The sequence below is a fragment of the Gymnodraco acuticeps genome, unplaced genomic scaffold, assembly GCF_902827175.1.
Source record: "Gymnodraco acuticeps unplaced genomic scaffold, fGymAcu1.1, whole genome shotgun sequence".
NCBI classification, from domain to species: domain Eukaryota; kingdom Metazoa; phylum Chordata; class Actinopteri; order Perciformes; family Bathydraconidae; genus Gymnodraco; species Gymnodraco acuticeps.
In genome coordinates this window covers 2281847-2294763 of record NW_022992193.1, presented here as the reverse complement: position 1 = coordinate 2294763, position 12917 = coordinate 2281847, and the positions used below count along the sequence as shown (strand labels likewise).

Here is a 12917-nt window from a genome sequence, read left to right as displayed (position 1 = left end):
TTTCGTTTGAACCAAAAAAACGAAAATACCAGCCTTTTTTCGTTTTAAATCAAAAACGAAAAAACGTGAAACCAAAGCCGTTTTCCTGTTTATGTTGTTTATGTCAAAAAACGGATAACAAGAAGACCTAATAAAAAAACACAGTCTGACTTTGGTTTTTGATAACAACTTCATTCAATTTTCCGTTTTGAAGAATGAAGAAAAGCAGTCCGGTGGACCGGAAGTTAAAGAACATATTTCAAAATAAAAGACAGGAGGATATAATGGCAATGCTGTAAAAGACCCAGAAGTCTGACGACCCTTGGCCCCCCTGCTTCCGGCACCCATGCTGACGGGGATACGTTTATTTCTGCATTCACATGCAGATATGCCTTTATAGAGATTAATTCAAGTATGCAAGCTCTGTGCATAATTGTATTCCTTGACTTCCGGTTTGTACTGTGTTGGCAAATCCAGTGTCCAGCTTGTCGCTGTGACAACCATTGAACAACGTCATGTTTGTTGCATACCTGCAAGATTGACCTGTGACAAATGTCAGCGATGTGAACAGAACTGTCGCCCTACTTTCACCTGCACCCAGCAGCAAGCGGGAGAACGATATCTCATACAGTTCACACAGTAATGGAACAGTTGTTAAGCATTATTTTTGTCCAACTAGTCTCTACATTATGAATTTGATGTTTGTTTAAACTGCTAAGAAGCTGACAGCTGAATTAGAACAGAAAGACATGCAGGCCATAATCACTAGACGCTCAAAAGAGTGTGTAAGGCTTACATGAACTGAATTGAAACACTGTCCATTAGTTGATTAATAAACAAGACATTCAAGTCAAAGTTTTAGGCATTTTCATTTGTAGCACGCTGTAAATATGGACTATGAATGAACACATGCAATGTGGAAACACACAAATAGGTTTATTCTCAATACTCATAACAGTATCAGACACAATGACTTTACTGAGAGTGAAGATGACATGAACATAGTTACTGTATGGTACTGAAGACAACATACAGTATATTGCATTTACCTCTTCCTCTAACTCTCTCTCCAAAAGTGGCCTCCATTGTTGTGCACAACAAAGTGTTCAAGCTCAGGTTTCTAAGTGATCTAATTGGTTACATGGCTTTGAACATGTGCATTCTGGGTGCAGGGGCTTGATAATTGAGTGTGGTATTTCAGTGGCAGTGTTTTGCAAACAACACACAGGCTGTTGGTTTTGAATAACGTGTCAAATGTAAATAAGAGTGTGTAGTTATTTGGTTAATCCAGTGTCCAGCTTGTCGCTGTGTGACAACGTCATGTTTGTTGTGATATACCTACAAGATTTACCTGTGACAAATGTCAGCGATGTAAACAGAAATATCGCCCTACTCTCACCTGCACCCAGCAGCAAGCGGGAGACATGTTTCAAGTTGTACTTGTGAAGTTACGTCTACAATTAGGAGGGTGAGTAATTAAGCTTTTATTTCTGTAACGTTAAACTTATTGTTTTTCTTCAACAAGTTTGACTACATTGAAAGACAGAGGAGGGACAATATGTGCATTCTTAATGAACATACTTTGTATTTTAGTGTCAGGGTGTTATGCTACAGGTCCATGAGGACAGGCCCCACAGTGAGGTCAGGATGAAGTGTTACTGTCTTAGTTACCGTCTGGCTCAACATGATCCTGGGGATTTGGCTCATTTCAGACAGGTTAGACACAGCCAATAGTAAACATCAACTTTAATATAACTAGCACAAGGGTACTAGCTACTCCCCAGAAATGGACTGACTGGTCTGTGTGTGCTGCACAGAGGTCACAGTTGTGTTTTGTTCCTGTTCTGTTGTGTAAAGAGTCATTTTTCTTCTTCGTTCATAGTATACAAGTAAATCAATTCATATCAGTATGTATAAGAAGTTGTAAGTATAGAAAACATTTAGGAAAAAATATATGACTTATTTACTCCTTAAAATAGCACAATGTTATTAAACCAAAATGTTACCCTAAAATAAATAATACAAAGCAAACTGAATACGTATTTATTTTGTTTCTCTTCTTACAGGTGGGGCTGAAAGACTCGACCCCCATTGAGCTGGAGCATCATGGCTGCAGGTGTGACGTGTGTTACTCTCCTGCTCCAGTCACATGACTCCCAGTGGGTCCCCAGTACTCAGCTGTACAGAGCAGAGCAGCAGTGGTACAAACCAAGAACTATGGCAAGTCTGAGGATAATGTCATTGTAATTCAAATACTAAAACTACACACGGGATAGTTCTGGTCTTTTGAAGTGGGGTAGTGTGTGGTATATATCCACAATCAGTGTACTACCTACAGTAGTCGTGTGGAGAAACATACAGGAGCCCCGGCACAGCAGAGTCATGTACTGCTGAGGACGTGGGCAAAAAGCACATTTATTTTCTCCACCAAAAAAGCTATATCAGTTTAAGTGTACATTATTTAATGCTAAAAATAGCGATTTTTTTCAGGTGGGCCTTCATTTTTGGGTGGATAAAATAGGTTTTGCTGCTGTGTTTTTAGAAAAATGTGATTATTTGTGGCCTATTACAGCTTTGTGCAAAATTACCAAGACACAAACTGGTACTTTTGGCACAATTATTAAACTCAAGTTGCCTTTCATCTATTGAACAGATATGGGTTAGCCCTACTAACCCTGCACCCAGAATGCACATGTTAAAATGATATCACTTAGAAACCTGAGCTTGAACACTTTGTTGTGCACAACAATGGAGGCCAATATTGGAGAGAGAGTTAGAGGAAGAGGTAAATGCAATATACTGTATGTTGTCTTCAGTACCATACAGTAACTATGTTCATGTCATCTTCACTCTCAGTAAAGTCATTGTGTCTGATACTGTTATGAGTATTGAGAATAAACCTATTTGTGTGTTTCCACATTGCATGTGTTCATTCATAGTCCATATTTTCAGCGTGCTACAAATGAAAATGCCTAAAACTTTGACTTGAATGTCTTGTTTATTAATCAACTAATGGACAGTGTTTCAATTCAGTTCATGTAAGCCTTACACACACATTCCTCTTTTGAGCGTCTAGTGATTATGGCCTGCATGTCTTTCTGTTCTAATTCAGCTGTCAGCTTCTTAGCAGTTTAGACAAACATCAAATTCATAATGTAGAGACTAGTTGGACAAAAAATAATGCTTAACAACTGTTCCATTACTGTGTGAACTGTATGAGATATCGTTCTCCCGCTTGCTGCTTGGGTGGCAGGTGAAAGTAGGGCGACAGTTCTGTTCACATCGCTGACATTGTCACAGGTAAATCTTGCAGGTATGCAACAAACATGACGTTGTTCAATGGTTGTCACACAGCGACAAGCTGGACACTGGATTTGCCAACACAGTACAAACCGGAAGTCAAGGAATAAATTATGCACAGAGCTTGCATACTTGAATTAATCTCTATAAACGCATATCTGCATGTGAATGCAGAAATAACGTATCCTCGGAAGCATGGGGTGCCGGAAGCAGGGGGGCCAAGGGTCGTCAGACTTATGGGTCTTTTACAGCATTGCCATTATATCCTCCTGTCTTTTATTTGAAATATGTTCTTTAACTTCCGGTCAAGCGGACTGCTTTCTTCATTCTTCAATACAAAAACGGAACATTGAATGAAGTTGTTATCAAAAACCAAAATCAGACCGTTTTATCTTGTTATCCGTTTTTGATTCAGACAACATAAACAGGAAAAACGGCTTTGGTTTCACGTTTTTTTCGTTTTTGATTTAAAAACGAAAAAAGGCTGGTATTTTCATTTTCTCATTTTTGGTTCAAAACGAAAAATCAAACTAACAAAACGTACACTTACCTTTTTTAATTAGGTTTTCTCGTTATCGGGTCTTTTTATTCAGACAACAACAACGGAAAAAACGGCTGTGGTTTCCCGTTTTAAATAAAAAACGGGAAAAACGGGAAAAAGGGCTGGTATTTCCCGTTTTTTGGCTTTTGTTTAAAACGAAAAATCAAACTGACAAAAAAGTACACGGACCAAATATGAACGTTAGTTTTTACTGAATGATCAATAAAGTCAACATCTCAACAGTCTTTACTGAGCTGTGTGGGGGTTTGTTCAACTTTTAAAAAGATGTTTAATAATGGTGATGTACACAGTGATAGATGTTAAAGACTAACGTTTATAATAAATACATTTGTATTTATTGTAAGATCTTTTCATACAATAATACGTATTGCCTTGGGATCATTTGTATTAAAGTGGACCGGAGGGAGAGGGTGACGAGCATACGTTTCACCTTTCCTTTTTTATTTCAATTCCAACTTTGGTCATGAAGAATATGTTTCTCTGTTGTCCACGTTTCATAAAGCAAGCAACAGCGTCAGAGCACGGTGGCAGAGTCTCTAGATGAGTTTACAGTAGTCTCTCGTTCTTATTATACATCCATGTTGATAGTCCGCTGTATAGAAAACTGTAGTTTCCATAGTTTTCCCCACAGCAGCAGACGCACATTTATGACGTCTGCTGGCGCATCATAAACACGCCAGATAGTGAAAGTGCAGTTGATTCTCTAAAGTACCGCAGTCTCTTCTCCTAAATCCTTTTGAATTCTCCTATCCACTATCCCTTAACCCCGTGACGTTCACACAGAGGTCAAGGGATATACGATAGGAGTTGATTTTTGGACTATTCGACCGCAACCTATGTATGGAAAACTTTCTCCAAAGACGCATATAATTTCCCCTAAATCACACACAAATAAAATAGAACATTTACCTTAAACAGTAAATACTTTTTTTTCATACGTAAATGTTAAATACTACACCTAATGTGTACAATCAATGATTAACCATGCCAGAGGAGGAGCCAGTAGCGTCTATAGAGTGGAGCCCTCTCCCTTACGCAGAAAGATCTTTGGGTTGTTGTCATCACTGTGAACCTGTGTAGAAGATGTTTGCCTAAAAAAGTTAACAACAACGTTTCTTTGGGGTTGAGGAATGTCTCCGCACCGAAACAGGCGATCCCCGTGGCTGTTGCAAGGTACAATATATCTTTATAAACGATCATTTATAACTTCTGAAGTGAAAATATGTTTAGATAGTTGCTTACGTTGAGAAACATATTAGGCCTTGTTTTGAGACGCGTTGCGGCTCGCCTCGAAAGTAGTCGAAGACGAGAAATTTGAGTTGGCGAAACCTGCAGGAACCCTGAATACACTAATATTTACTTTATAATGAATTGATTGTAATCTAAACGTAATCGACTCAAAGTGGGTCATGACCTTTGACCAAGTCTCTTTTTAATACGTTGTACTCGTGACAACTTAAGGTAAGGTGAAGGTCATTTAGATATTTTTTGTTCAGGAACATTGAATGTAAACTTGCTAAAATATCATGATTGCTTTTATATAACTTAATATATATAACTTCTGTTATAATTGTATTGAGTAGTGTAATAGTATTTTAAAAGTAATTATTCTAGTTTTTAATTCAACAAAATAGCAGGATCTGAAAATGATTAGTCGATTAATCAATAAGTGGATCAACAAAAATGGGGGTCTGAAATAGTTTTGATAATGATTAAGCGTTTCAGTCTTAATTCAAGAAAAAAAGAAATAGCCTGTTAATCTTAAAGTTTGTGAAATGCTGTTCCCCCCCACCCTTATACAACAAATAAAGTACCTTTTATTTCTCATGTGTTTTAAAATGATTGATGATTGGTTGCATTTACTGAAATTCCACCTAGGCAGCAGCACACCCGTCCAGAGACGTCCAGCGCCAAGTCCCTGATGGACATCGGAACCCGGCGGATCTTCAACGAGGACCATGACATCTTCAGACAAAGTGTCCGGCGCTTCTATCAAGAGGAAGTGATTCCATACCACTCAGAGTAGGGGGAAGCGTGGCACAGACCCAGGTACTGTATGTAAAGTATTTCCACTTAACTAAATGTTGTCCCCTTGTGCCAGGTGGGAGAAGGCCGGTCAGGTGAGCAGGGAGGTGTGGGAGAAAGCTGGTGAGCAAGGCCTGCTGGGAGTTATGATTCCCAGAGGAGCACGGAGGGCATCGGAGCAGACCTTGTTTTCTGCGCTGTCGTGTGGGAGGAGCAGTACGTTGATTTAAAAATGAAATGATTGAATAATGAAATCAAACTTTTTTTTAAATGTCTTTATTCGTTTGTCCTCCAGGATGTACTCCAACTGCTCAGGCCCGGGTTTCGTACTGCACTCTGACATTATCATGCCCTAACGTATCGAACTATGGGAGCAAGAACAAATTGAACGCTTTCATCCCCCGAGATGACTGCTGGGAGATGCATCAGCGCTATCGCCATGACGGAGCCAGGAGCGGGCAGGTAAGGTCTTCGGCATTTCTTTTTTTTCTAACAACCACATGAGGTTTGTGAGGAGCTTTGATGACCCGCCATCTTTTTATTTTCAGTGATCTTCAAGGTGTGAAGACATACGCTAAGAGGGATGGCAGTGACTGGATCCTCAATGGCAACAAGGTAACCGAATTGTGAAATGATTGTGATTTTTAAAACCATGTTATGCCACATATGATGAGAATATAACACAGTGCACCAAAATATGTTCCTGAAAACATTTCAGAAGAAGTTATAGGCAATGCAGCAACAAATATTGATTCATATGTCATTGGAGGTTCCTCAAGACTGGTTAGTTGATTTCATTTGGCAAGGCATAATCTTGCACATGTCGTTAGGGGTAACAACCAGAGTTGGCTACAAAGTAACACGTTACTGTAATAAAATTACTTTTTGTCGGTAACGGAGTAGTGTAACGCGTTACTTTTATAATTCAGTAATTACACTACAGTTACTAACATTGCCCCGATACGCGTTACTTCGTTACTTTTATAAAATAATCACACTCACTGACAGACTAGAGAGGTTTCCGCCGCAGGTTTATATACATGTAGGCCTATGTAATCTGCGCGACTTGCGAGACCACATCTCCACGTGCAGTGCTGCATAAACATGGCTGAGTCTTTTCATCTGTAAACTCCCTCAACGGGGCCGCTCGCTCTCTTTTGTTGATCGCCCACTCACGGGTGAACAGTTCAATGTCCCGCTTCATTGTAGGAATTCTGTCTCTACCACTTTAGTTTGACCATCTCTGTTACTAAGTTATGGAATTCTAAATACATAAGTAATTAGATACCTTACCGTTACTGCGCTCATAAAGAATGATAAGAATAATGCGTCTTGAACTGGTTTCATTAATTAGTGTCTTGACGTTTCACAGACTGTTAGCTTGTTGTGTGGCTGGTAGCCTATTTTAGAGCATATAAAAGAAAGACTTGTGTTATGTCTTCCTTAATGCAATAGTAATTGGGGGGGCAAGTGGAGTCTCGCAGAGGCAAAACTGTGGCGCGCACACTGTAGGTGCGCCGCAGTCTGCGTGATCTGCCTGTAGGGAGGGGCGGGCGGCCCTGCGAGTAAAGTAACGAGTAAAGTAACGAGTAAAGTAACGAGTAAGTAACGAGTTACTTTATGTAGAGAGTAACGAAGTATATAATATATTACTTTTTTTTAAAGTAATATGTAATATGTAATATATTACTTTTTTTTAGTAACGACCCCATCTCTGGTAACAACATATTAAAAGATACAACATAAGCTATGAGTAAATCAACGGTTTTTGGAATTGGTTTTGGGTTAGATACCTGAAAAAGGGTCAGTGTTTAACACAGTTTGATAACATAAAATATGTCAGTAAACATCCCACTGGTAAACGTCCAAAGCTTTTACGTGTCCAAAAAACAGCAGTTTAAATGAGACAAGGAAACATTAGCTACACCAAACATTAGCCATCATTAGCTTCATTAGCGTGTTGACGTAGTGCCATGCAACCGGGATGTATTCCGTTTATATCCCCAATGCTAGCTATTTACTTCTGGAGATTGCATTTACGCTTCTAAATTATTATAGTGGTGTTAATATGTGGAGATTATCCTGCTGGACCACACGTGTAAGTATCATAAATGTGTGTTTTTGACTTATTTTCTTCAATATTCCAAAATCCAACGGAGAAATCCCACTGGCTTTTTGTCGAGAGAGCCCTCCGATGTATCAGGATTAACTTCACTTAGTCTGATACCGCCACAGGACTAGGAAAGAGTCATTAAAGCATAAACTGTCCGTGCATCTCAACTTCACCTTGAGGTATTTTCCAGGTGTTCATCAGTAACGGTTGGATGTGCGACCTGGTGGTGGTGGTTGCCGTGACGAACCGCGAGGCGAAGGTGGCGGCGCACGGCATCAGTCTGTTCTTGGTGGAGAACGGCACCAAGGGCTTCCAGAAGGGACGCAAGCTGGAGAAGATTGGTCTGAAGGCCCAGGTGCTGGAGCTCAAGGGTTGGGGAAGATCTAGCATCAGGGGCAAAGCGACACTGATTCTGCCTTCTAACTATTTTGTCCTTACTTTTTTACAGGACACAGCCGAACTGTTTTTTGAGGATGTACGGCTCCCCGCGGACGCCCTCATAGGGGAGGTCAACAAGGGTTTCTACTACCTGATGAATGAACTGCCCCAGGTGAACTACTCCATGAATCCGCTTACATTCTAACAATAATCCTATAACTCAAAACATTGCCTGAGGATCTTCAAGTTTTTATAATTTTCTCAAAATCAAAGAAATCCAAATATAGTAGTCATGGGTGCACAAACTAAAGCATGATCATCCCCAAAATACAAACAATAATACAATAAAATAACATTTGGAATGACAAATCCAATAATAATAATTAATTTGTTCAATATAATGGCATTTCAAATCTTTCTCTTTGCCTTGTGCTTTACTAATCTTTGACAGTCGCTCGAGTAAACCATTAAATGTTTCCGGTTAGTTTCATGGTGAATAATTTAATAATTTTTCCGGGAAAGGAGCGTTTGACCATCGCTGGCATGGCCATCGCGAGCTGTGAGTTCATGTTTGAGGAAACCAGGAACTATGTCATGCAGAGGAAGGCTTTCGGAAAGACTATCGCTCACCTACAGGTCTGTATAACAACGTTTTGTTATATTATAATCTGTGTGGGATTAATTGTTTTAGTTGTGGCTTGATGTCCAAAGATTTCAGAAGTTGATATTTTTGTCATAGTCTTATTACGCTTCTGTTTAAGCTCCCTTCATAATACTTCAAACTAAAATATTTGCTTTTTACCTGCCATTTTTCCTTAGAAGCAGATTTATTTCTTCAGTAGAGTTAATGTTATGAATACTAATCCACCTGTATATATTCTTATATTAATGCTATATTTTGTAGTACATTTTGAATTATAAAATATAGTTTTTCTCTATTGTATTTTATCTCTGAGTGGACATTTTGACCATTTGTATTGTATTGAATTTTTTCTTTTATTGCATTTTTTACTTTAACTTTTCATTTTTGCATATCAAAATATACTATTTGTATTTCATTCTAAACTTGGAGCAACTGTCAAATGTATCTGAATAAATGAGATCTTCTGATTATGATATCATTGGATGTGATTGGACTCCACAGACTGTGCAACACAAGCTTGCAGAGCTGAAAACTGAGATCTGTGTGGGCCGAGCCTTCGTAGATAACTGCCTTTTGCTGCACTCTGAGAAACGCCTCGACGCCGCCACAGCCTCCATGGCCAAATACTGGTGAGAATGTCTGCATTACCTCACTTTTCAGGCACACACTGGATCATGTTGCTACTAGGCCTGTTAACCAATCAGAAGTGGCCCATGATAGTAGGTGATAGACAGATTGATCCAATCACCTGCCAAGTATTTTTGAAATACTTTTCCAAATGGCTTCCAATGGAGCTTTCCTAGATGGTAAAGTCAAGCTTCAGTTTAAGATTCACCCTGTAATGGATGTAAAACATGTGATGGAGCATTACTAACCTGACTCAGATAGTTTCATGTAAGTTTAGTTCTTTCACTCGTAGCTCGGGCTGCGGGGGTGCTAGAGACGGGAGCACGTTGATACGACCTTCCTAGCCGGAGATACGGCCGCATTTTACAATAAACTTCGCAAATCGCAATATCTGTCAGAAAAATCGCAATTACATTATTTCCCCAAATCGTGCAGCCCTAGTTGCTACTATCACTTTTGTCTTCTCCAGGGCGTCTGACCTGCAGAACAAGGTGGCCACTCAGTGCCTGCAGCTCCACGGAGGCTGGGGCTACATGTGGGAATACCCCATCGCCAAGTAAGTGTCACATGACCTTCTGGGGATAATGTCACATTGTTTGTATTGTAGGTATGCCACAAGGTGCTGAACTAGTCTCTCTGTCTTTCCAGGGCGTTTGTCGACGCTCGTATTCAGCCCATCTACGGAGGCACCAATGAGATCATGAAAGAGCTCATTGCCCGCTCCATTGTTAACCAGAAGTAGTTGATTGCGTTAGTAGATGCTGACTTAAAGGTGGGGTAGGTCATTTTGGAGAAACCAGCTCGAGTGCGCTAGAATTTGAAAATACACAACCGTAAAAAATCTGCCACTTCCTTACAGAGCCGCTCCTCCAACACACACGAATGCGCACATGACCAATGAGGGCACGAGATAAGTTTGTGCACAGATGGAAGGCTGACAGGCAGGTAGGCCGTCCAGTTATTTTAGCCGGGCCGGCTCAGATGATTCGTCGTGCTTTTTACAGTACTACGGCTTACACAGATGACGTTTTTTTATGGATTTTTTGTCAAAGCACTTAAGATATTTATTGCTATCGGGATGTTAAGAGCATTCCATGGAATATAACAAAAAGTGTATCTTGAGCCGGTTTCTCAAACTTACCTACCCCACCTTTAAATATGAAAAGGTATGTAAGGAATTCAAACACCACAGGTAATCAAAAAGCTAGACTGTGACGTAAAAATGTAATACATTAAAGTCAAATAAATTGACTTAATAAGCACTTGCATTTATCAGAAGATAGCAGCATCCCCTTTTTCTTCACATAAATAATACATACAATTAACAATGTTACTGTAGCGTACTTCCCTGGTCAAACGGATCATAACAACAAATAAATAAGCCTTTCTACCTCTCACAAATAAAACACTTATTCAAATAAACTTTAATAACCTAAATTACTGAGAAAATTCAGATATTGAAATAATTAGCTTTGTATGGATACGAAAAGGTTATAATTAACGTAATCCAACATTTGGCAGTACCTCCGTTACTTTATTTAAGGCAAAGTAAGGAAAAGCTTCTCAGAATTGTTTGCATTGTTCCATTTGTTGTGTGTTTTTATAATAAGAAAATCTGTAAAACACCTAGTTTGTAATACTGCACATATATACATATTAAAATATGTTCATCTTAACTTGAAATTATTTAAATAAACGTTGCCACTTGTGTGTTAAGAGTTGCTTGTGTGTCCAATATGTCGTACTAATATCTAACGATGTCATAATTAGAACTCTCTTCCTTTGTGTCAACAATGAAAATAACATTGGACCGATATTATATTATTATTTTTGCAACTAATTAAAGATTAAAGTTGAGATGAATGTGTGAGGAATGTGATCAGCATCAGCACCCTTTGTGCATTGTCTCATTTCCACCAGTAGGTGGCAGTAAAAGCATCCACAAAACTTCCAGAGAAATAACCATTTGATTCCATTTGCAGCACATACTGTTGAATATGACTCGCATATTTGTTTTAGTTGTATCTGTTGAATAGTACAGCATCTCATTCTAGTAGCTTTTAAATGATATACAATTTGTATTCTCATGTGTTTGTGTATATGGTGTTAGATGCACAGCATGCCAGTCTGACTGTGATTCTGCCAGTTGAGGAGGCAGCATCCCCACCCGCCTCACCTGGGGGGGAGAGAAGTGCGGCTACTGCTCACTGATGCATCTCCCCCTCACACCCCCATCTCCTCTTCTAGTTCCCCCCTTCTTTCTGCCTTCCCCTGCCCCTCCTTACCCACTCTCCCTTGGCATCACATCCACGTTTCCCTCTCCCTCCCTTCTTTTCCATGTTTCCTCAGCAACAGCCACACCCCAGTGCCTTCAGCTCTGCACTCATCTTCCACTGCGGACATCCATTTCTGCTCATCACAGAGACGTCTCTTAATGATGAAGCAGCATTTCACATGTATGGCTGTTTAATGACCAACTCTGTGCATGCATTTGTTGTTTCAAACATGTTGCATAAATGTACTTAAATCACATTGAGAGAGTGCATGTCATGCATGTTGCAGCCACAAAACCCCGTGCGCCCATACTGCTGCATTTACGGTATAGCTTAACGTGCGAGGGGAGGGGTCAGAGGGCCCGGCTCATTGTCACCACAGCTCTGCGCACACACAAGTGTATTAGTGCCGCTGAGCAGCCTGAACCTGCAGGTAAGAGATGCAGCTCTTTGTTTATCATGTATTGAAAAAACGGCTTTATAATTGGTAAATGAATTCGGAGTTTTTTTTATGAGGTTACTTTAAAAGTGTCTAATCAATGTGGCACCCATCTTTAGCTGCGCGTCATGGTGTGATGCACAGCAATGTGTGCATTTCGAGGTGTGAATCAATGCTAGACAAGGTGTTTGTTACCTATGTGCTTTCTGGTCAATATTTTTGGAGGAATGCGCCGGTTGTATTCACGTATAAGAAATGTGTTGAAATCAGTTTATTTGCGGTGTATGTCGCTGCGTACCGGCTCGTCTCTCCGCTGCAGCACCCGGCTGCGCCTTTTGTTCTGGTCCACGCCTGTATGGTGCTGAAACCCGTGCAGCCCCCCGGTTTTCCACTGCAGTACCAACCTGTGAGCAGACAGTGGGTTTAACATGTGGGGGAGATCATTTCCCCAGCATCCTTATATATATTTGTCTTATGTTTTGTGGATACACTGTAAATGGGAGTAGCCCAGCTTGCAGTTGGCATCTCTCCTGCTAGGGTTGCCCTTGCAGTCCTTACCAGCTTGCATCAGCAAAAAG

General features: G+C 40.0%; 1 protein-coding gene across 1 annotated transcript; it reads left to right on the top strand.

Moving 5' to 3' along the window:
* Positions 1–1584: 1584 nt before the first annotated feature.
* LOC117539300 (long-chain specific acyl-CoA dehydrogenase, mitochondrial-like) lies at positions 1585–11343 on the top strand. The gene is given in 15 exon segments (XM_034205411.1): positions 1585–1620; positions 2046–2095; positions 4922–5014; positions 5720–5863; positions 5943–6021; positions 6024–6082; positions 6162–6261; positions 6264–6328; positions 6415–6481; positions 8170–8334; positions 8428–8529; positions 8880–8993; positions 9502–9629; positions 10097–10183; positions 10276–11343. Coding segments are annotated over 15 exon segments (1383 nt in total). The 3' UTR covers positions 10370–11343.
* Positions 11344–12917: the final 1574 nt, after the last annotated feature.